Source organism: Nicotiana tabacum, chromosome 23 (genome assembly GCF_000715075.1).
Source record: "Nicotiana tabacum cultivar K326 chromosome 23, ASM71507v2, whole genome shotgun sequence".
In the NCBI taxonomy this organism is placed as follows: Eukaryota; Viridiplantae; Streptophyta; class Magnoliopsida; order Solanales; family Solanaceae; genus Nicotiana; species Nicotiana tabacum.
Window position 1 is genome coordinate 82,955,078 of NC_134102.1, and position 26,123 is coordinate 82,981,200.

General features: G+C 39.0%; 1 protein-coding gene and 1 non-coding gene across 2 annotated transcripts; one reads left to right on the top strand and one right to left on the bottom strand.

Annotated features, from left to right (window-relative positions):
• Window positions 1-11,000: 11,000 nt before the first annotated feature.
• Window positions 11,001-11,107, top strand: LOC142177806 (small nucleolar RNA R71). Its single transcript, XR_012706357.1, has one exon. It is a non-coding gene; the product is annotated as a small nucleolar RNA R71 (small nucleolar RNA).
• An 11,429-nt stretch (window positions 11,108-22,536) lies between these two features.
• On the bottom strand, window positions 22,537-23,571 carry LOC107767346 (uncharacterized). Its single transcript, XM_016586318.2, has 2 exons — window positions 23,162-23,571; window positions 22,537-22,999 (listed from the first exon to the last, which is right to left on the bottom strand). Exons 1-2 carry the CDS (start codon window positions 23,569-23,571, stop codon window positions 22,537-22,539), a joined length of 873 nt encoding a protein of 290 aa, XP_016441804.2.
• Window positions 23,572-26,123: the final 2,552 nt, after the last annotated feature.

A 26,123-nucleotide genomic window follows, 5' to 3' on the forward strand; every position in this document is an offset into this window, starting at 1 on the left:
ATGCATGACACTATAAGTATTTCATAATTTTCATAGTTATCCAGACTTACAGGTTGAGTCATTTACTCTATATTTCTTTCATGTCTGTTATGTACTTATTTATGTGCCTTACATACTCGGTACATTATTCGTACTGACATCCCTTTTGCCTGGGGACTCTGCGTTTCATGCCCGCAAGTCCCGATAGACAGGTCGAGAGTCCTCCAAGTAGGCTATCAGCTCTGCGAAAGATGTCGGTGTGCTTCATTTGCTCCGGAGTTACTTGTTTGGTTAGTATGATTTAGACGCGTATGGTTTGGTATGGCGGGGCCCTGTCCCGACCTTTATGTTAGGTATGTACTCTTAGAGGCTTGTAGACAGATTTCATGTATACGAATACTTGTATGGCCTTGTCAGCCTATGTTTTGAGTTTATAAATGATCATGTTGGCCTATTAGGCCAGTATGTCATGTGTATATGATGATGTAATAAGAAAGATACATTACGTTGGTACTCGGTTGAGTAAGGTACTGGGTGCCCGTCGCGGCCCATCGGTTTGGGTCATGACAATTTTGTTTTGTTTTGTTTTTTTATTTTTATTTTTATTTTATTCTATTTGTTAATTTTAGAAACATGACATCTTGGAATTATGGGAGTTTAGGTATTGGTAATTGATCACGCCCAACTATGCCTTATAAAAAGGACTAAGCGGTCGTTGCAAATATATTCCGGTTAACAAGTCCGGAGTCGAATCCAACAGGGAATTAACCTATTAAGCACAGCTATTAGACTCGCACAAATTCACGCAATCAATATTCAGAAATATTTAAATAACAAGTTGGATGTTTACTAACTAAATATCACATAAGGAAAATGCAGTAATTAATAACTAACTACGAACAGGTTGTAGACAAGAATTGGAATGATCTAAGGTTATGATTTTCCCTATTGTCGGAATCCTTCCCTCTACATTTCCTATAAATTTGCCTAAGATTTATCCGAATTACGCTAGCTGGCACTAAGTACGGCTCACTCGGATCGCACCAAGGTTTCGTTATTCCTAACCCCACCTTTAAACCCTCCGTATTGATCCCTCATATACGTTAGGAGTGATGTTGTTAAACAAATACCTAAATATGTACTCTCTTCTGAGTAATACACACTAAATAGGCACAGTCGATTAAGAGCTCTTCAATCAACCACAATAATAACGTAGTTGAACAAATAGAGAAAATACTACGGCAAATCTATATTAACATAACAAGAAATTCATCCTCCAATAGGTTCCATCAAAACCCTAGATTAGGAGTTTAGCTACTCATACTCATAGTAACAATATCCCAAATATTTTGCATAACTAAATTACAAAGTAAAGATGAAAGAATGTAGAAATCGATGATTCTATCTCCCAACTGGTGTTCCACGAGCTATTCTTGCCACTGGTCCAAAAAACTCCTTCAAAAGTGGTGTTTTATGTCTATTTATATGTGTAGGAAAAGACCTAAACGACATAGGTCAAGTCTTAGTCAAACCAAAAAACAAAATAAGCCTTCAAAATTCGGAGTAAGCGTGCCTCAGACCAAGCCTCGCAAGGCTCCATGCGAGATGAACCTCGCCTAACATTGTGCGGCGCCAGCTTCCACGCGATATCAAAGGTTCGTCTCGCGAGCTTCTTCATCTTTTCACTGCTTAATGCATTCTTTCTTCTTTCCACAGTTTTCGAGCACACTTTATTCTTTAAATCTTCCTTTTTCTCTAATTTCATCTCCAATTTACCTACACATAAAATAGACTCCATTACGCGCAAATATAGTGTAGTTTAACATTAAAGCACATAAAATGCAAGGTAATTGATGTACTAAAATATGGAATTATAGACACATATCAATACCCTACACTTAAACATTGCTCGTCCTCGAGCAATCAAACTACACTTATAGACACGACCATTTTAAGTAATTCCCTTAACTCATCACACCATGCATCTTTCAAATAGACTAAGCACAAAGGTGTAACATCCTCAGCTCAAACTTTGACTCCCAAATACCATGCCTTATTCACAATTCACTTTCTTACTCTAACATGGAGGTCAATGACATTACCTTTCCTTTATGAATCACGTACCCTCACCCAACAAAGAGCTTAGTTCCACACACAATGAGTTTTAGGAACATAGGAACTCAAGATAGGAAAAATTTACTCGCTCTCAGAAGTAACATTCATATGCCATAAATGATGCACCATAGGCTTTCCCGTAGTGTAATACTCTACTAATCGTACTCATTCAGTCTAGGATCAAGTAGGACTTTAATTGGTTGTAATGTAGGCTGCGGGTCGGGTTGGATACATTTGGATATGAGTGACTACACCTCCCTTAAGCACTTTAATACATATACTTTAACATTCAATCCCATACTTATGTCAAACCATAACTCCACCTTCACATCAATGTATATTACCCCATACTTCTTTAAGCACAATTACATCAAAAGCCACCACTATCAAGGAATATTTTTCAGAACAATACAACTATTTTTTTTTCTTTCTATATCAATTCAAGTGGCTTGTATTTTTTTCAAAACAGTGCACTTTTCTCCTTATTTCATTAGTTCCACTCAAAATCCAAACCACCACCCCCACACTTTAACTTTTACACAGTTCATAACAATTCAAGTGCTTATGAGAGGCGAAAAGGTTCCAGTAGATGGTTAATTCAAACCAAGGGGTAAGGCTTGTAATGTGGTTGCCAAAGAAATAGGATTACAGACTCAAAGGGGTTAACTACGTTACATAGCAATTAGGCGGGTAAACTATATATCTCTGGCTCAACAAAGAAACACCTATATCACTTCCCAGACTGAATAAAACTACTATTTCGCTTTGCAAACACACGGGGCGAGTTCTAGACATCAAATGCAATGCACAGAATACATACAAACCTCACACGCACATGGCACATAACTCACTCATGATTGGTTTTATCACGACACTCCAATCAAAGCAGCTAAGCAAATTTAAGAATCTACGATTTAAGGTACTTATACTAGAGTCAAAAACCGAGCCTAAGCATCCCAACCAGAGTACTCACTATTCGCAAGGCATAACACAGTCAAGAGATATCGCTGCAATACAATTCATAGCCCAGTGGTTTCTACTCCTAAAAATTAAAACTAACTACACCCGGTTCAACTAAAAACCCTTGGAAAAGAACCGCGGCGCAAAGAAAAACCAAGGGAGAATTACTAAACTACCTAAAAGAAAATCTTTTTTTTTTCTTTAGACTTAATTCCCTCAAGAAAACTGTCTAAGAGATCCATTGTCGGGAAGAGTCCAATTTTTTTATTTGTTTTTAAAGGCTAAGACAACACTAATCTAAAACAAAATTAGTACATTATAACAATCAAAAAGAAAAAAAATAACTAAAACAAGACTAATATTTACAAGTACCACCCCACATTTATTTTTCATGTGATGTCCTCAGTGCATACACAAACTGACAAAACAAGAAAAACAATGAGTAGGATGTAGGAAAACTCCCTGATCAAGCCGCGTCATCGCCTTCCTCCTCTGAGGTTGCCCACTCCTCGTCTTGTGCTTCCTCCTCCTCATAATCATCATCATCCTCATCATCTGACTGCTCCGGCTCGACCTTGGACTGCTCAGGTGTGTTAACATCCTCATCGTCTGGGAGTCTGTATCCATTACCAAGCCCAACCAGCTGCTGAGCATGAGCATTAAGCGAAAATCCTTGCTCCAATATGGCCCTCTCCTATGTAGTAGCTGGCCGTCCCCCGATCCAAAGTTGCAAGTCCATCATCCCATATAAATGGGCCATAAAGCTGTCATTGCGAGCATTGAGCTCGGCACCTGTCAGTGATGGCATCGCAGTTTCCTTCTTAACCCGGATACTTGTAATGTCCATTAGTCGTAGGGGCTGATCAATGATGTGATCAAAAGCTTTCTCCTCCTCAAACCCTTCGTGTCTCAAGAACTGAGTTAATATATTTGCAAATGGCATTCGATCGATCCTCTTACTAGTTCTTACTAGAGACATCTGGTAGCGGATCAAATGACCCACATTCACCCTCTGACCCGTCATGAGGAAATATAACACACACGTCATCTCACGGCTAATAAGTGTGTCATTTTTGCAAGGTAGGAGCCGTGTATTAATCAGTTTCAGCCATACTTGAGCCTCTGCCCTCATCTTTTTCTTGGGGAATTTCCTGTGCCGATTTGTTTTCTTATCCCGAACCAAGCTGCCACAGAATTGACACCACAAAGAGTGTGTATCAGCTCTCGATATTTAGGACGGGCGATGAAGTAGTCCAATGGCTCCTGAGGAACATCCGGAGCACCTAAGAAATTACATATTGACATGGCTGAAAAATCTGTCAACCGTCCACGAATCGGCACAAGCTATTCCGGATCCTTTGGATCAAACCCGACATAGAATTCCCGAACCAGATTGAGATTTATATACCCTGTATTGTTTAACACATAACTTAACACCAACTCATAGATGCCTCTCCAAATCGCTTTGTACTTGGCTTGCAGGCGACGCTCATAAATAGCAGCTTCTGGATGTACATATTTTGGCCTACAGTGCCTGTACCAATCCTTAGTGTGTGGGGGTATGATTTTGAATCCAAACTCCCGCTGTCCTTGAGGTTGTGGATGAGTGGCTGCGATAGCTGCCACGGCTTGTAGTCCTTCACCTTGACTGGAAGTAGCTTCCCCCCCCCCCCCATCCCCCCCCCTTTTCTCTTCTTCGGGGGAGGTACGGAGGTAGCCTTAGCTTTAGACAGAGCAGTGGATGTGGCTTTTCCTTTACCGGTGTCTTTTCTTGGAGGCATATTCGTACCTACATAAGTGATCATGAATCAGTTTAAGCTACATTGCAACATATCAAAACATGGTCTTGCCACCCCATACTTAAGAGTTTAACACATGATTATTAACAATTTTCGAGGTTACTTAGACTTCGCCTTATCGTTTCTTAGTATGAGAATCAAGAAATGACACATGGGTTCTTTCACCAATTTTGAAGCATCGAACTACCAGTGAGCCACTCCACACTTAAGATTTTAAAGTGGTGCACGACTACATAACACTAGTCTGATAATCCCGGAGACTCGGGCTCCAATGGGGACAAAGAATGCCATTGAAGCATTATAACAAACACTTAGCATGCACTAGTGCCATTGGAGTGCTTGTAGGGGTGAGGGATTGCCTCACTCTCCCAAATCGGCTTGGGAGTTCCATAATACCACTTGTTCACACAATAGAAACACCATTCCTATGGGGTTCATGGGGTTGGGACACACAAACACATCGCTACAATGAAGAACAACCCCAAATTTTGTGCCTAATATCATGCATTCACCCAACTCGAAATTGCCCAAAGAAAGGAGATAGAAATCATACCTTAGATGTTTAAGATGAGGGATTTGCCTTTGAATTATTGTTGCAAGTGAAGGAAATAGCAGAAGAATGCTTGTCTTTAATGGGGTTGTGAGGGAAGGGGTTTGGCCGAGTTCTTGAGTGTGTTTTTGTGAGCAATGAGGTTTAGGCGTTTAGGTTAGATTTTTAAGGGAGGGGGTTAAAAAAATAAGGAAACAAATAATTAAAATAACCAAAAAATGCTCTTACCTGGCGACACGAGGTGGCTTCCTCGCCTTACCCCTCGCGCGCGCTCCAACGCGAGCTCTTGGCCTTGCGACGCGAGGCCTAATGCCAGACTCACCTTGCCTCACCCCTCGCCAGGAGAGCTCCCATGCCAGATGCACCTCGCCTTTTCCCTCACGAGGCGAGCTCCCACGTGAGCTTTCCATCAGGCGACACGAGACCTAACGCCTGGCCCAACTCGCTAGGAACCAGGCGACGTGCAGTGCACTGTACGACTTGCTAAAATTACCTGCAAACATGTTAGTACCTAAAAACGAAAAGAAAAATTCTAACTACACTAAAGATCAACTACGAATTGGGTTGCCTCCCAACAAGCACCTTAATTAATGTCACGGCATGACAAATACAACATTACAATGTGTTGCCTCCCATGAAGTGCCTGATTTAATGTCGCGGCACGACGTAGGCAATCGACTTAAGGCTCGCTCAACATTGGTGGCTCTAGAAAATGAGTCACTGACACTACTTTCGTGTCATCCATGCCCAAATAATGTTTTAACCTGTGCCCATTGACCCTGAACTTGCGAGAGCCATCTTTTGAAGTAATCTCTACGGCTCCGGTGGGATGAATCTCTAGCACATGAAATAGTCCTGACCATCTTGACTTCAATTTGTCCGGAAATAACTTCAATCTGGAATTGAATAATAATACCCTATCTCCCGGCTTAAAATTCCACTCAAGAATGTTTTTGTCGTGCACCAATTTCATTCTTCCTTGTATAACCTCGTACTCTCAAAAGCATGGTACCGAAACTCGTCAAGTTCATGCAGTGCTGTGACTCTACTAGTTCCAGCAGCCTCCACATCCAGATTTAATTATCGCAATGCCTAGAAGGCTTTATGCTCTAACTCTACCGGCAAGTAACATGCCTTGCTAAACACCAATTTATACGGCGACATACTAATCGAAGTTTTGAATGCAGTGCGGTAAGCCCATAGCGCATCATCCAATTTTCTCGCCCAATCAGTCTGAGTAGCTTTTACCGTTTTAGTCAAAACACTCTTGATTTCTCTGTTTGACACCTCGACTTTCCCACTTGTTTGTGGGTGATATGGAGTAGCAACTTTATGGCGAACACCATATTTCTCTAACAACTTTGCAAAGGCTCGGTTGCAGAAGTGGGTGCCCCCATCACTGATGATAGCTCTTGGAGTGCCAAATCGGGTGAAGATGTTCTTTCTTAGGAAACCAATAACTGTCTTCGCAACATTTGTTGGAAGTGCCATAGCTTCTACCCATTTCGATACATAGTCCACCACTACAAGTATGTATTGTTATTATATGAGCTGACAAATGGTCCCATAAAATCGATTTCCCATACATCGAATACTTTTACCTCTTGAATTGGGTTCATGGGCATCTCATGTCGACGAGAAATATTCCACGTCTGTTGGCACTCATCACAACCTTTCATCCAGAAGTGTGCATCTTTAAATAACGTCGGCCAATAAAAACCTGACTCCAACACTTTAGCTGCTGTCCTTACACCTCCAAAATGTCCTTCATACGGTGAAGAATGACATGCCTGCAAAATAGAAGATTGATCTATCTCGGGAATGCATCTCCGGATCATGTTATCAAGACAAATCCTGAACAAATATGGTTCATCCCAGAAATACATGCGACAATCACGGAAAAACTTTTTCTTTTGCACAGAAGACAAGTCATAGGGAACAATACCGCTTGCTAGGTAATTTGCAATATATGCATACCATGGTGTATCCTCGAGGCTCATTACTAAGAGTTTTTCATCTAGGAAAGTCTCCATGATATCCTCCACCTCAACCTTCTTTTCTACTCCTTCAAGCCTAGACAAATAATCAGCGACTTGGTTTTCTATTCCCTTTTGGTCCCGAATTTCCAAGTCGAACTCTTGTAGCAGTAGCACCCATCGAATTAGGTGCGGCTTTGACTCCTTTTTCTCAATTAGGTACCTGAGGGCAGCAGGGTCAGTGTAAACAATTATCTTTGAGCCTATCAGGTATGACCTGAACTTATCAAATGCGAACACCACAGCTAGCATCTCTTTCTCTGTCACTATGTAGTTCAGTTGGGCGCCGCTCAAGGTTCTACTTGCATAGTAGATCGGATGCATGACTTTATCCTTTCGCTGCCCAAGAACTGCTCCCACAGCATAGTCGCCTGCATCGCACATCAGCTCGAAAGGTTGCCCCAGTCAAGGGCCACTATGATTGGTGCAGTCACCAGCTTCTTCTTCAACTCCTCAAATGCCACCCTGCAGTCATCGGAAAACACAAAAGGGTGATCTTTTTCAAGCAGTTTACACAAGGGATTAGCAATTTTGGAGAAATCTTTTATAAACTGTCTATAGAAATCGGCGTGGCCAAGGAAACTTCTTATTGCTTTGACGGAAGTGGGGGTGGTAGCTTTTCTATCTCATCAACCTTTGCACGATCCACCTCAATGCCCTTACTTGACACTAGGTGCCCCAAGACTATACCTTCATGTACCATCAAGTGGCATTTTTTCCAATTGAGCACCAGATTAGTCTCCACACATCTTTTCAGCACTCCTTTTAGATTCTTTAGGCAATCATCGAATGAGTCTCCCACCACTGAGAAATCATCCATGAAGACCTCCATTATGTCTTCTACCATATATGTGAAGATGTCCATCATGCACCTTTGAAATGTGGCGGGTATGTTGCATAGGCCGAACGACATTCTCCAAAAAGCGTAGACGCAATATGGACAGGTGAATGACATTTTCTCTCTCTCTTCCGGGGCAATAGAGATCTGATTATACCCCGAGTATCCATCCAGAAAGAAGAAGTGGGACCTCCCAGCCAGTCTATCTAGCATTTGATCAATGAATGGCAAGGGAAAGTGATCTTTTCGGGTGGCCTTGTTTAATCTTCTGTAGTCCATACAAATTCGTCATCCCGTGACTGTTCTTGTTGATATCAACTCGTTGTTCTCATTTTTCACTGCAGTCATTCCACCTTTCTTTGGCACACATTGGACTGGGCTGATCCAGTTGCTGTCGGAGATGGGGAAGATGATCCCAGCATCTAACCATTTTATCACCTCCTTTTTCACAACTTCTTTCATGTTGGGGTTCAGCCTTCTTTGATGTTCTCTGGAAGGTTTGTGGCCATCATCCAATAAAATTTTATGCATATAGAAGGCCGGGTTGATACCCTTAATATCTGCAATGGTCCAACCAATTGCAGTTTTGCATTCTATCAATACCTGCAAAAGTTGTTCTTCATGCACATCTAACAAACCAGATGAGATAATAACAGGTAAAGTTGAGTTAGGTCCTAAGAAAGCATACCTAAGATGAGGTGGTAGCGGCTTCAGTTCCAACTGTGGTGGCTCTTCAATCGATGGCTTAGCTGGAGGGGTCTTTCTTTCTTCTAAGTGCAAAGACTCAATTTCAAGCTCACTTTTCCGGAACCCTTGGCCTTTAAGAGCCAGCACCCACTCCGCCAAGTCCTCTCCATTTACTTTTACTAAGTTCGTGAGACAGGCTGCTAGAGGGTCTTTAGCGTTCAGAGTCTCATCTTCCTCCTCCAAAATTACATCCATAGCTTCTATGAGAGAGCAGTTAGCAAATTCAGTTGGTCGCCGCATAGACTTCTGCACATTAAATGTGATCTCTTCATCATTTAGTCTCATTTTTAGCTCTCCAGTTTCACAATCAATCAGTGCTCTCCCAGTGGCCAAGAATGGTCTTCCCAAAATTATGGGAATCTCCTCGTCAACCCGGCAGTCCAGAATGACAAAATCTGCTAAAAACACAAACTTTCCAACCTGCACTAGTACATCATCAAGGATACCTGATGGCCTCTTCACTGTCCGGTCAGCTAGCTGTAGTAACATGGATGTGGGTCTTGCTCTTCCAATGCCTAACCTTTTGTAGATAGCCAAGGGCATCGAGTTTATGCTTGCCCCTAAATCACACAATGCTTTAGCAAAAGCATATCTGCCTATTGTGCATGCGATTGTGAAACTCCCTAGGTCTGACAACTTCTCAGCTACGGGTCTCGTCACTACTGCACTATAAGTCTGGGTTAGTGTAACAGTGGCCAGGTCTTGGAAGTCGAATTTGCGAGACATTAAATCCTTCATCATTTTGGCATACCCAGGCATCTCCCTCAAGGCATCAATAAGTGGAATATTCACTTAGATTTGTTTCAGCATCTCTATGAAATTCTTATATTATTCATCCTTCTGATATTTGGCCAATCTCTGTGGGAATGGTGCTGGAGGTCGCTTCCTTCCTGTGATTTGAGTTTTATCTTACTCATGCACTGCTTCTACTGTCGTTTCTTGTGCTACCTCAGTCTCCTTTGCAACCTCTTTTTCTTTGCTAGTGCCCTCTTGTGCATGTTGTACCGTCACCTCAGTTAACCCTATTGAATCATCTACCTCAATGGGTACTGGCACAAGTGTTGCAGTTGGTCGGTTTTCGCGAGCAATTTCTTGCTCAAGATCTAGGTCTCTACCATTTCTTAGAACTCACTTCCATACGCTGTTTCGGGCCCTGCTATTTTGGATTGACTTGTGTGTCGACCAGTAGCGTCTCTTGGGGTCGATTATTTAGAGCCATCGAAATCTATCCTAATTGAATCTCAATGCCTTTTATCGCTGATTCATGTGAGTGCTCTCTCTCTTGCATTTTTTCATTAGACCCAATCAGTTATTGCAGCATTCCTTTAATTTCAGACAACCCATCTTCTTGTCTCACTATTTGTTGTTATTGAGGTTGTTGATAAGCTACCTGCTGATTTTTCTGGTTGTATCCCTGTTGCCTTTGGTACGGCACAACTTGACCATGTGGTCGCATAGCTCCAGAATTGTTGTTATTATTATACTACTGTTGTGCTGGTCTATATTGCTGATTTTGTTGCCCCCAATTCTGACCACCTTGACTCTGTCCTCCATAATTGGCCACATAGTTTATATCTTCCTGATAGTGCTGGTTGTCACTTTCTGCACTCCAGGAGCATCCATATGGTTGGTTAATGCATGGTGTACATAAGCCTCCATTAGTCGCGTCAACTATGTGTACCTGCTGCTTCTAGCCTGATTCATCGATCTTTTTGGTGAAGATACTCATTTGTGTCATCACAGTGGCCATATTTTTGGTTATGGAGTTATTTGGGTCCAAAGCCACAGAATGAACTACAGGAGTGATCGTAGATTCTCTTGTCATCCATCCTGAGTTTTGAGCCATTTTATCAAGTAGGATCTTGCATTCTTTGAATGATTTGCTCAAAAATGCTCCACCCGCTGAAGCATCAACATTGGCCTTTAAGTTGTCTGTCAATCCTATGTAGAACCTCTGCCCTAACATCTGATCTGGAATGCCATAATGTGGACACTTAACCATCATACCCTTGAACCTCTCCCACGTTTCTTGTAGTGTTTCTGTTGGTATCTGCTTGTAGCTCAATATCTCATCAATTTGTTTGGCAGTCTTATTGGGTGGGTAGAACTTGTTCACAAATTGCTTAACTAATTCCTCTCAAGTAGTGATGGAGTTAATGGGGAGTAAATTAAGCCAAGTCTGAGCTTCTCCCTTCACCGAGAATGGGAACAGTAACAGCTTTATTGCTTCCGGTATCACATTAGGTTGCCTTTGCGTGACACATATCGACAGAAAATTTTTCAGATGCTGCTGAGGATCTTCAACGTAAGACCCTGAGAACAGTCCCTTGTTCTTAAACAAATGTAGCATGTTGTTTGTGATTTGAAAAGATTCTGTTTGTATCTGAGGGACTGCAATTGCGGTTTCCAGATTTTTGGCGGTGGGTTGTGCCCAATCATACAATGCTGCATCAGGCATAAAAGGCACCACACCCTGATTGTTCGGGTCATTCGCGTTGACTTTGTTGATTGGATTTTCTATTCTGTCATCCATGTCTGGTTTTATTTGTTCTATTGAGTTCTGTTGTTGTTTTCTCTTCTTGTTTTCACGGTTCAGTGCCTTGAAAAATTTCTCAGGATCTGATAATGCTTCGAACAATTCATCAGTTCTTGAGGAGTTTCTAGGCATGCACCTGTAATACCTAAGACTACAAACGTTAGAATTTCAATGTATTTAGTTTAAAATGAAGAAAATTGACTACACTAAGAATTCTAGCACTTCTTTTGGCTGCAATTAATAACACGGTTAAGTCCCCGGCAACGGCGCCAAAATTTGATCACGCTCAACTATGCCTTATAAAAAGGACTAAGCGGTCGTTGCAAATATATTCCGATTAACAAGTCCGGGGTCGAATCCCATAGGGAATTAACCTATTAAACACAGCTATTAGACTCGCACAAATTCACGCAATCAATATTCAGAAATATTTAAATAACAAGTTGGATGTTTACTAACTAAATATCATGTAAGGAAAATGCAGTAATTAATAACTAACTACGAACAGGTTGTAGACAAGAATTGGAATGATCTAAGGTTATGATTTCCCCTATTGTCGGAATCCTTTCCTCTACGTTTCCTATAAATTTGCCTAAGCTTTCTCTACCGATCATGAGCGCTCTGAGTGACGTAATTCTCTCTCGAGTAACTACCACAATTTACTAGATATATTCATCCAAATTATGCTAGCTGGCACTAAGTACTGCTCACTCGGATCGCACTAAGATTTTGTTATTCCTAATCCCACCTTTAAACCTTTCGTATTGATCCCTCATATACGTTAGGAGTGATGTTATTCAACAACTACCTAAATATACACTCTCTCCTGGGTAATACACACTAAATAGGCACAGTCGATTGACAGCTCTTCAACCAACTACAATAATAACGTAGTTGAACAAATAGAGAAAATACTGCGACAAATCTATATTAACATAACAAGAAATTCATCCTCCAATAGGTTCCATCAAAACCCTAGATTAGGAGTTTAGCTACTCATACTCATAGTAACAATATCCCAAATATTTTGCATAACTAAATTACAAAGTAAAGATGAAAGAATGTAGAAATCGATGATTCTATCTCCCACTTGGTGTTCCACGAGCTATTCTTGCCTCTGGTCCAAAAAACTCCTTCAAAAGTGGTATTTTATGTCTATTTATATGTGTAGGAAAAGACCTAAAGGACATAGGTTAAGTCCTAGTCAAACCAGGAAGCAAAATAAGCCTTCAAAATCCGGAGTAAGCGCGCCTCAGACCATGCCTCGCAAGGCTCCATGCGAGATGAACCTCGCCTAACACTGTGCGGCGCCAGCTCCCACGCGAGCTCGAGCTCGCCTGACCTTTTGCGATGCATGCTCCTACTCGAGCTCAGAGGCTCGTGTCGACAGCTTCCATGCGAGATCAAAGGGTCGCCTCGCGAGCTCTTCACTGCTTAATGCATTCTTTCTTCTTTCCACAGTTTTCGAGCACACTTTATTCTTTAAATCTTCCTTTTGCTCTAATTTCATCTCCAATGCACCTACACATAAAATAGACTCCAATATGTGGAAATATATAGTTTAATATTAAAGCACATAAAATGTAAGGTAATTAATGTACTAAAATATGGAATTATAGCCACACATCAGAAATTCTACTATTGATCCTCATATATATTGTGAAGAAAATCACCCGTGGCAAAATTTATCAAAATATTCCCAAGAGCGAGTTATGTGCACCAACTCAATCTTATGTGTGGTATTTATGTGGCGTTTGTGGTGGTCAAGATGGTCACTTTTATGATTGTGCTTGTCTTTCTTATCCTCTCCCAACCCCTTATTATGATGGTTCTACATTTTCATGTGAAGTTAATAGGAACAAAGAACCTGAGGACGCTGACCTGAAGGAGATCAAAGATAAGTTGAAGTGCCTTGTGAAACAATATGATGAGAAACCACTTGCAAATACAAAGGCAAGAGGCAACTATTCACAACTTGGAGGCTCAAGCGAATAAACTAATTGAACCTTGTAAAGCACAACATGCTTACAGTGTGGATAGTAGCCAAGAAGAGCGTGAATTGGCTGCAGAAATTGACATTATAATGGAGGAGTTGAGAAGAGAATATGACCAAACCAACCAACTAGAATTTGATGACGTCGATGTTGAAGAAGTGGTACTGGAGTCAACTGAGGACCTTACAGATATAATTTTAATTGATTCCAGCTTGTGGCAAGAAGAGGAGGTCGATAACAAGTTGAATTTTTAGTTTGAGCGCATTGGTCCTCACTCCAATCATTTTTCGACATTGTGCTCGGAAAGAGATATGGAAATTGATCTATATGAGCCAATGCAAGAGTCAAAGGAAGAGGTGGATGAGCCCTATATTCTGAAATTTTCAAGGCCGTCTAGGCAAGGTGACACTCCTCGATTGGAAGCCAAAAAGTGTATAAAGAATCACTTAATTTTTGGCTCGCAAAAATTTGTATCGCCCCAAGAGCATGATCATAGAGCTGAATCAAAGTTTGGGGTCCAATTCAAAAGTTCGAAGTGGAGGCAGAAAGTAATTCGCGTCGTGCCGCGATATTAAATCAAGCGCTTGTTGGGAGGCAACCCAACTTTACTTCTTTTATTATTATTATTAATATTGTATTATTCTTGTAGTGTTTTTTTTATTTCTCTAAGAGCATGGTAAGCAAGGCCATTAGAAGAAAGCAAAAGCAAGTGAGAGGCTAGAACTAAGTGTGGGGTGCCCGCACAAAGCACCAAGTATGAGAGAAGTCTGAGTACCCCATGAGATGCTAATACTTCGGCTTTTGGCCTACCAGGGAGTTTCTTTTAGCCTCTTATATTTATGGGTGTGTATTGGGGATAATGTACAATTTTAAGTGTGGGGTGAGGAGATTGTATGGGTGACTTTCTATGCTATTTTAGTTGTGTTAGTTTAATTGAATAAATGTTGTTTTAGAAAAATAGAAAAAGATTGAACTTTTCCCGACGATGGATATCCTATACAATCTTGAGGGTTTAAAGTCCGACAAAAAAATAATAATAATAAAATAAAATGAAAAACAAAAAAATCCAAAAGAAAAAAAAAATATGCCTTTTTATTATTTTAGGTAGTAATGATCCCTCGTGATTTTTCTTTGTGCCTCGGTTCTTTTTCACGAGATGTAGTTGAACCGGGTAGTAGTTTTTATTTTATATATTTTTAGAGTAGATTAGGATATAGGGAATAAAAGAAGGAAGATGAAATTTTTAGGCGTCCTTTTGACTTATTTGATAGTAGCATATTTAGGCTCTAGCATGTGTATTACCTTCTCTATGGTTTGAAGTTGCTTATGATGCCTTATTGAGTTAGATAGCATGTTTATTAATGCCTATATCTCATTTTCTTGGCTTGTGTCACTTTGTGCTTAATGCTTAATATTTTGTGGCTCCGTGAATACTTGTAATTGTTTGAGAATTGGAATGGAACTATCCTTACTGAGTCATGTGCCATGTGTGTTGAGAAATTATATAGTCTGTGTCATTGCATTAGAGTCTATAACTTGTCCGGCATGTGAGTTGAAGCGAAATTTTAGGTTTTGCTCGGTTTGAAAAATGATATAAGGCTTTCTTTGATTTGTTTGAGATTAATGCTTACCACAATAAAAACTATCCCTAGTCAACCCTTTTGAGCCTATAAACTTTTATTTGGCAATCACATTACAAGCCTATACCCATTTGTTCTTAATTATCATTATTTTGATCATTTTACCTCTTAAAGCACTTTAATTATAAAATGAGCGGTAAAAGAAGTAAGGATGAAACTTGGATGGCTTTTGAGTGGAACCAATAAAAGAAAGAAAGGTGCACTTGTATTGTAAGGAATACACCACTAGCAGAAATGGTAGAAAAATAAAGTATTATTGAAAAAAAAAAATGTAGCAAAGGAAAACAAGCATATCTTATCCTTGCTAGTGTGTAAGAATTAATGTGGTGCATAAAGAAAGAGGAAATATTTTTGGGGGTGATAATGTTAGTGAAATTGAAGTGGATTGAAGAATTTGCGCTTACCGTTTATTATGTGATGTGTTAAAGTGCTTGGGAGGATGAACCACTAATCCAAAATATATCTTATCCTTCCCTGAGGTCACATTACATCCATAAAAAGTCCTAATTGATTTTAGATCGAGCAAACCTATGTTAGTATAAGTTTACATAATGGGAAAGCCTATGGTACTTTGTGCATGCATGTGACTTCTTTGTGAGAGTGAGGGCTTTTTTTGATATATGTGAGTCATTAAAATATATTTAAGCATATGATTCGAATGTGTGAATTCAACTTACTCTCTTGTTCTTGTTGTGAGAGCACATGATTTCGCAAGCGATAGGTGACGTTATTAGATTTCTCTATGATGATTAGTGGTCGATCCATGAATGCATTGTGATATTTAGTCGGTTTGTGATGTTAGGATTGTTATAAAAATATTTTTTTTTTTTGTGAATAAATTTTTGAAGTATGGCATAAAGTAAAGGAAAGTTTGAAGGCATATGCTAAAGTTTAATTATTGCTATCAATCATAGTCATAGGTATGGTGTGCTTCAGATGTGCTAAAAAAAGAATAAAAGTGCTCTAAGAATTGGTAGTTGACTCGAGGACGAGCAACGTTTAAGTGTGGGATGGTGATGTTAGGCCAAAATGCTATACGTTTAGCACATTACTCGCCCTATATTATGTTGGTTTAGTGAGTTATTGTGCGATAATTGCACTAAATTATATTGTTTTATGTGTAGGAACATCGGAATGAAACATCGAATGAAAGTTTCACAAAACGTGGACAAACAATTCAAGAAAATAGCCAAAAGCATCAAGTACCCAAACCGTGCTATAGACCAGGCTTCGCGAGGTCTATAGCCAGGTCGACCGCGCTATAGACCAGGCTTCGCGAGGTCTATAGCCAGGTCGACCACGCTATAGACCAGGCTTCGCGAGGTCTATAGCCAAGTTGACCGCGCTATAGACCAGGCTTCGCGAGGTCTATAGCCAGGTCGACCGCGCTACAGACCAGGCTTCGCGAAATCTATAGCACGGTAATTAAAAGTCACGGGTTAAAATACCCAAACCCAAATTTGGACCGGGGGATTGACATAAATGCTCCCCAAACGAGTTATTCTAGGGTTGGGCATGATTTTGGAGAAGAAATAGGCTGCCAAGCACTGTGGAGCAAGAATTAAACGAGTTTTTCTTTCCTTTATCTCTTTACTTTGTAGTTTCATGTCTTTAAACATTATGTTGATTATTGTTGTAGTTATGAGTAGCTAAACTCTTTAATCTAAGGTTTGATGGAACCTATTGGAGGATGATTCTGTATCGCATTTAATATAGATTTGCCTTTGATTTTTCTCTACTTGTTCAACTATATTTTCATTGTTATTAATTGAAGAGCTCTTAATTAACTGTTCCTATTTAGTGTGTATATTGCTCGAGAGAGAGTGCACATTTAGGTAGTTGTTGAACAACACCACTCCTAATGTAGTTGAGAGATTAATACGGAGGGTTTAAAGGCAGGATTAGAGATAACTAAGCCTTGGTGCGATCGTCGTGAGTGGTAAATTAGTGTCAGCTAGCGTAGTTCGAGAGAATACGTCTAGTAAATTGTAGTAGTTACTCGAGAGAGAGCTACGACACTTAAAATACTCACGATCGGTAGAAAATATTTAGGCGAATTTATAGAAAACGTAGCGTGGAAGATTCCGACAATAGGGAAAATCATAACCTTTAGACTTTTCCAAATCTTGTCTACAATATTTGCCTTGTTAGTTATAAATTACTAGATTTTTAATTACTTTGATCTTAGTTAGTAAACTCTCAAATTGTTTTATAATATTTCTGAAAGTTGATTACTTAAATTCGTGCAAAACTATTAGTTATAACTAAATACGTTATTTTCCTGTGGGATTCGACTCCGGACTTGTAAACCGGATTATATTTGCAACGACAGCTAGATCTCTTAGGAGGTATAGTTGGGCGTGATCATTCCCTCCCAATAACAGCAACAAATGAAGTAACCGGAAGAGTTACAATTACAGCTACAGTTGTGCGAATGATGAAGCACTTAAACAATTACAAAAATAATAGGTATTTAACAATTCCAGAAGATTAGATTATGACTATAATCTAAATTAGTTTTCTTAGGCATTATAGGTTAAGAATCCAAATCAAAATGTGGTTTTCAGCATATACTTGACACCAAAGACATCAATGTGCATGTTTCTCCTCCCAAATCGACATCATCTTTTTATTTACGATCTACTGGCATCGGCTAGTGAATTTTGCATATCATGCAGTGCTATTTTTGTAGTGAAGGTAATGTACAAAAATACAGAGCCATCCTTCGGTGTGAAGTTGTTTCTATATGATATTCTCCTTATGTTCTCGATCTGCATACTTCTTTGCGGTTTCTGCCCACTAACCTTCCAATACCTCACTCAAAAAGTCAGCGAGGATAGAGAAACTATTACAGTACTTAACTAAAAAAAGATAACTGAGCTACACACTAAAATATATCACATCATAATAAGAAATTATAGAGGTAAAGGTAGCAATACGGGTCATTTTGAGAGAGAGAGAGAGGGGATGAAAGGAAGGACGGATTGTAGAGGCAAAAAGTTTAGGAGAATAAAAGAATGAAATAATCATTAAGAGAATTTTCCGTGTATTTGATGATGAACTCTGTACAATGCTTATTTTTATATACAAAGAAGAAAGAATCTTTCGATAACTAACTATGCCACTTGGCCTATGATTATTAGCTACTCTATAACAACTTATAAGATAAATACAGAAAATGATAATTTATCTACAAGAAAAGAATCTACACACACAATGTTCTCTTCTCTTCTAGTAGGCCCAAGAAGCTTCAGACGAATTGGGCCCAATGGAAAATGGATCCATTTGAAATAACAACACCTTGAGCCCAATCAACCAGTAATACCCAGTTGTGAAAGATTTTCATTTGTGTCTGTTGGATTGAGGACACGCGTTTTCATCTCTTCAAATCCTGAAGCTTCCAAATATCTTATGCATCTATTTTGTTTGGACAGAATTCATTAACCTCGTTTGTGTCGGTCTTCTTCTTCATAATTTCATCTTCCTTTACTTTGCAATTCTTCTTCGAAGCATCATTAATTTCTGGAAATTGTGAAGCTCCGACTCCAACATCCCCCCTCAAGTTGGAGGGATGTGAAACAATCCCCAACTTGCCCAATACAGATTTACGGATCGGACCAGAAAGGGGTTTTGTGAAAACATCGGCAATCTGAGAGAAGGAGGGTACAAATGATAAAGAGATGAGGCCAGCAAGGTATTGTTGTCGTACAAAATGACAGTCAAGGCCGACATGCTTGGTGCGTTCATGAAAGACGGGGGTTTTGGCTATGTGGATAGCGTCCTGTGTCAGAGTGAAGAGGCACAGGGATAGAAGGGGTAAGGAAAAGATCTTCAAGAAGACGAAGGAGCCAAGTGAGTTCGGCGACAACTCTGCGCATAGACCGGTATTCCTCCTCGGCAGAGGATAGGGATACCAAAGACTACTTTTTGGACTTCCATATCATTCCACATCATTTTTCCCCCTTCTCTAACAACCTATATTGCTTCTTATAACCTCCAAGATTACACCTTTTATGCATCTCATGCCTTAATATTTTTACGCTTACCCATTTAAGTTCGCATACTTTATCCTCGTATACCTTGGTATGCATAATTAGAGATTGACTTTTATTTGTATCACATTCATCATCTAGAGGAACCCAAGGTTGTCAAGCCCATCTTTTACATATGGAATTCTTAGTCTATCCTCAACTCGTACTAACACGTGGTACTATCCATTTATAGATCTTCGAGTGTTTGGACATCGACCCCAATCGGAGTCACAAAAAGCAACAATCTTGAAAGAAGGACTAGATGATAAGAAAAGCCCTAAACCATGGTCCAATAGAAGGTATCTTAAACAGCGTAAAGCAGGATCAAAATGAGGACGTGAGGTGATTGCATGAATTGACTGAGGTGTTGGACAACAAAGGACAAGTCAGGGCGGGTATGAGTTAGATAATTGAGCCTGCCCAAGAGTTTGCGATAAATGAAAGGATCTGGTAAAAGATCACCCTCGTTGATACGCAAGTGGCAACAAGATCAAGAGGAGAAGAGGCTGGTTTGGAATCCAAGCATCCAAATTCAAAAAGAAGATCCAAGGTAAATTTTCTTTGAGTTAATATAATTCCATGTTTCTCCCTAATAATCTCGATACCCAAAAAATAATGTGCTTGACCCAAATCCTTGACTTTGAACTCAGAGTCTAGAAATAATTTAATAGAGTCAATTTCTGTAGGTTCATCTCCCGTTAGTAAGCTATCGTCGACATAGACAGCAATGATAGTAGTCTTGCCTGCTGATTTCTTGAAAAAGAGTGAGTAATCGTTGAGTGAATGAGAGTAACGCTTTAAATTTAAAGCGGCAGTAAGCCTGGCATATCACTATCTGGAGGCTTGTCGTAACCCATAGAGAGATTTTCGCAACTTGCAAACATGAGCAGGGGTGGGAGGAGTAAGTCCAGCTGAAAAATTCATGTAGACTTCTTCCTGTAAGTCACTATGGAGGAAGGCATTGTTGATGTCCAACTGGTAAACACCTCATTTCTTCTTAACTGCCACAACCAGCAAACATCTGATTGTAGTCATCTTAACAACTGGGGAGTAGGTCTCATTGAAATCAGTTCCTTCCCTTTATATGTCACCCCTAATGACCAACCGAGATTTAAATCTCTCCACTGAACCATCTTGCTTATATTTCACCCTGTAAACCTATTTACAAGGCAGTGTTTTCCTATCCTTAGGCAATTCCACAACCTCCCAGGTTTTGTTTGCCTCTAATGCTGCAAATTCTTTGTTCATGACTTCCTGCCAACCTGGATGAAGACAAGCTTGGGAAAAGGAGGTGGGTTCAGAAATATAGGAAATGGTGTTTAAAATATTTTGGTTAGAAGAAGATAGGACAGAAAAAGATAAGATAGGAGGGGAAACAGGGGAAGCAAAATAGTTGGTAGTCAGATTGGTTAAAATAACTGAATTGCAAATGTAATAATCTAAATAAGAGGGCAAGTGATGTTCTCTAGTGGACCTTCTAAGAGCAGGTTGAGAAGGTAGAGGAGTAGGAAAGATTGGTGAATGAAACTGAGGAGAAGGAACTGGGGAAGAGTAAGATTTAGAGAGTGAAGGAGGAGAAGTAGAAGTGGGAGGTGCAAAGTGTAAAGGATAAAGAGCAGTTTGAAGAAGGGATTGTGGTGAAGAAACAGTTCTAGAAGAAATAGGTCTAGATTGTAAAGATGGAGAAGGCATAGAAGAGGGAGGTTCAGGTGCTGCTTCAGTAGGAGTGTCAATGGCATGGGAAGGCATTCTAACTGGAAATATAGGTAAATGGGGCATGACAGAGGCAAAGGGGAAAATATGTTCATGGAAAGTAACATCTCTAGAAATAAATACCTTGTGAGTTTGTAGATCAAGTAGCTTATATCCCTTCTTGCCAGAAGGGTATCCCAAAAATACACATTTAGCTGATCGGGGATCTAGCTTGGATCTATGTGTAGGTAGTGTTGAAGCATAGTATAGGCAACCAAAAACTCTTAATGTATCATAGCTAGGTGGTTGACCAAACAAGAGTTCATAAGGAGTCTTCATTTTTAGGACCTTAGATGCAAATCTATTAATTAAAAAGGTTGATGTCAACAAGGATTCTCCCCAAAACTTGACTGGATGGTTAGATTGAAAGAGTAATGCCCTGCAAGTTTCAAGTAAATTCTCGTGCTTCCTCTCAACAACCCCATTTTATTGGGGAGAAGAAACATAAGTTGTTTGATGAAGAATATCTTGGGAGGCAAGGAACTGTGAGGTACTGTGACTGGATCCCAACTCAAGGGCATTGTCTGATCTTATAATTTTTACTTTGGTGTGAAACTGTCTCTCAGTCATGGCTAAGAATTGTTTGAGCATGGTGAAAGCATTAGACTTAGATTTGAGGAGAAATGTCCATGTCCCTCTACTATAATCATCTACTATAGTAAGAAAGTATTTGTATCCATCATAAGTATGTGTTTTGTAAGGTTCCCAAGTATCAACATGAATAAGATCAAAGATGTGTCTAGTTGTTATAGAGCTAGAAGGGAAAGATAATTTGACTTGTCTAGCTTTAGCACAAATATCACAAAGCTGAAAATTACAAAGAGAAGAAGAATAAGAAATAGAAGAAATGCATTTCATATTAGAAAAAGGCATATGTCCCAGTCTATTATACCATAAACTTACATCTTTAGAAATAGATGCTAAACATAAACTAGAATTAAAAACTGGCGTACTAGCATGTTGACTACAAACAGAATGGTTAAAAGCCTTGATTAAATTAGAAACTACTATTCTAGGCTTGATAAACTTGACTTGACCAACTTGGCTTGAATAGACTGAATTGAAGAGATATATCCCCTTAGTGACCTTACCAATCACCACTGACCTCTTCAGTGAAGGGGCCTGCAATGTTGCATCAAAAGAGGAGAAAATTAGAAGTGAATGGAATTGCAAACATAATTTATGCACTGATAATAAGTTGTAGTTGAAACTTGGCACAAACAAAACATGATGAAGAGCAAATCCAGGTAGAATGGTTACTGATCCTGCCTGATAAACTAACACCTTAGCAGAATTAAGCAGTCTTACATAGACTGGTTTAGGAAGGAGTTTGACATTAAACAGAAGCTGCAAATTAGAGGTTATATGCTCAGAAGCACCTGAATCTAAAATCCAAGAAACAGATTGTAGAGAAACACTGATATATGTTTTGGAAGAGGAAGAAGAATTAGATATACCAGCACAATTAGCAGACACTATGTCCTCATTTGCCTGCTCACTTTGAGAACCAACTTTCACATGTTGAAGCAACTGGTAAAGGCTGTGGAATTGATCTTGTGTCATGGTTTGATCTCCTGCATTGCTTGTCTGAGAGTTTCCATAGAAAGTATTGCATTGCTCTTAGCTCCACTGAATCTTTTGAATTTAGTAAACTTAAAATCTGAAGGAAAACCAATCAATCTATAACAGTTTTCAATAGTGTGATTCTGCTTCTTGCAATAGTTGCAGAACTGAGTTCCTTTCTTTGTTTCTGTGTTGAATTTCTTAGCAGAGGTTACCTTCTGTCCTCCATAGGACTGTTGAGCAGCAACAAAGACACTTTCAGCTGGATGGTGAGAAATATGTACTTCTCTTTGCTTCTCATCTCTGATAAGCAAAGAGTAGGCATGATTGACTGAAGGCAATGGTGATGGCATAAGTAGATTGCTTCTGGCTACTGCATAAGCACCATTCAGTCCCATAAGGAACTGAATGAGTCTGCTATCTTGCTGAGATTTGAAGTTTTTGATTTTAGCACCACAACTACAGGGACATGTGCAGTGTTGACACACATCCAGGCTATCCAACTCATCCCATAGCCTTTTCAGCTTAGTATAGTATCCTGCTATATCTAAATTTCTCTATGTTGACTCAGTCATCTCTTTTTGTAGGTGATAAAGATGTGGTCCATTACTCTGACCAAACCTTTCTTCAAGCTCATCCCAAATGTCCTTGGCTGTCTTGGAGTATAGAACACTCTCAGCTATTGCTTTAGAAAGAGAGTTCAATAGCCAAGAAATGACCATGTCATTACAACGGGTCCAAGATTTGAAAACATCAGAAGAGATTTTGGGTTGAAGGAAGGTTCCATCAATGAACCCTACCTTGTTTTTCGCAGACAAGGCTATGAGCATTCCCCTTCTCCAACCCCCATATCCTTTTCCATCAAAAGCAGTGTTAACAAGAAGCATGCCAGGTGAATCTGAAGGGTGAAGGTAAAAGGGATGAGAGGAGTCAAGAACTACAGAACCAGTTGGTGAAGCACCAATTGTTGTCATCTGAGGAGAGCTTGTTTCTATCACAGATTGTGAATTGAGCTCGAGTTGGTCTCCCATGGTTAAGTTAAACACAACAAAGGAGAGAAAAGAAAATTAGATAGATTGAAGAAGGATCGAGCACTAAAGCGTTGATACCATGTTAGGAGAATAAAAGAATGAAATAGTCATTAAGAGAATTTTCCGTGTATTTGATAATGAACTCTGTACAATGTCTGTCTTTATATACAAAGAAGAAAGAATCTTTCGATAACTAACTATGCCACTTGGCCTATGATTATTAGCTACTCTATAACAACTTATAAGATAAATACAGAAAATGATAATTTATCTACAAGGAAAGAATCTACACACACAATTTTCTCTTATCTTCTAGTAGGCCCAAGAAGCTTCAGACGAATTGGGCCCAATAGAAAATGGATCCATTTGAAATAACAACACCTTGAGCCCAATCAACTAGTAATACCCAGTTGTGAAAGTTTTTTATTTGTGTCCGTTGGATTGAGGACACGCGTTTTCATCTCGTCAAATCCTGAAGCTTCCAAATATCTTATGTATCTATTTTGTTTGGACAGAATTCATCAACCTCGTTTGTGTCGGTCTTCTTCTTCACAATTTCAACTTCCTTTACTTTGCAATTCTTCTTCAAAGCATCGTTAATTTCTGAAAATTGTGAAGCTCCGACTCCAACACAAAGAAAATTGAAGCAAAGAGGATATTGAGAAAAATACTACTCAAGCAGCCAAAGGAAAATGAGATATGGAGCAATTTGAATTTCTATGACAGAAAGACAATAACTATTGGAAGATATATGGAACAGAATTCTATTAAACTTGTAGTTTATGAATTTGGATACAATAATCCAAACAATCTTCTTGATCACGGAAAAATAGGGGTCAACCTTGAAAAGCTTCCGCCGTAAAGGACACTTAAATGAAGGAGAAGTCCATGAAAATTAAAGTAATTATAAACTTACATGCCACCAATAACAATTACAGGAAACGGAGAGCTAATTAATTACCATATTCACTTCTCAAATTTCACAGAAAAAACAACATTACATTCACTTAGTATTGATCAAAACAAAATTCAATATATGAAATGTTGTAAACCAGTGAACGAAACGTGAAGACGACATTGAACAAAAATATGACTGTTTGGGCATTTTCTTTTTTAATAGAAAGGAATAAGTTGGGTGGGTAGATTTCGGGTTGGGTAAATTGGATTCTAAATTTGTCCAGGTTTTTTATTAGTAGGCGTTTGGACATAAAAATTATAATTTTTGAAAAAAAAAATAGTATTTGAAGTTAAGTTGAAAAATGACATTTGGAATTTGAAAGCATTTCACTTGGAAAAATGTTAAAGTTTTGTGAGTGCGGAAAAAATTCTCTGAAAATTTTGAATTGGTTTTTGAAAAATTCATTTTCAAAAAAACAAATTAAAAACTTGCAAAATTTCATGGACAAATACATTTTTGGAAAAAAAAAAATTATGGATAAAACGGCGCCTAAGTGTTTTAACTATTTTTTTTCTTTTTATAAAACTTGCTACACCATTATATCTCATCGTAAAATATAAAATTCGGTAAAGAAGACCACTAAAGTTAATTAGACAAAGTAAAGTGACTTTTAAAAGACAAAATAAATAGATGCTTTTAATGACCAATTATCCCAAATTAACTGACCATCTAAACAATCAACTCTAGAAAATTATAGCGAGATGTGTATGCCTTGTACCGTTGTACACATAGCTTTTTGCGAGTCCGGAACCAAAATGTGGTTCTTTTGGACTCAAAGAATCAAAATGTGTGAGGGAAAAAATTGGTGACAATAAGATATATAACGCCCTTTTAAAATGCATTATATATATAAAGCCCTTTTGAAAGGCGTTATATATATTATGTGGGCCTGCCAATAATTCTTCTGGGCTTAACTGACATAACAATAATTTAACTGGGTATAGCGCCCATATGTAAGGCGTTATACCTCAAATAATTATACCCCCAGACTGGTTTTTGCCTTATTTAAAGAGGTTAAGGATTTTGTAAAAATCCATTCATAAATATTCTCAAGTCTTCTGAAATATTTCTTCGTTAAGTTGTTTTGCGCGGTGAAATACCACGTTATGTATTTTGTCTTGTCGAGCTGAAAAAGTTGTTGTTCTGCAAAAGCTATTTTCTGAAAAAGTTGTATTGTACCCAAAAGAATCATTATCACGCGAATCATAGCGCGGTGAAATACCAAGTTATGTGTGTTGTCTTGTCGACCTGAAAAAGCTGTTGTTCTGCAAAAGCTATCTTCTTAAAAAGTTGTATTGTACCCTAAAGAATCATTATCACGCGAAACACAGCGCGATGAAATACCACGTTATGTATTTTATGTTGCCTATAAATAACTAGCGCATTTTAGTTATTATCTGCGCTTAACCAAAACAAATAGAAAAACTTTCTATAAATTTTTTATTTTTCTTGCATTAAGAAATGCCTGGACGCAATGACGTACCGAGGTGTTATTGTGACAAACGTGCGATTTTGAAGCCATGTTGGTCAAATCGTAATGTTAGGCGCAGACGCTGGATATGTCAACAACTTGTAAGTTATTGTTTTGAAAAAA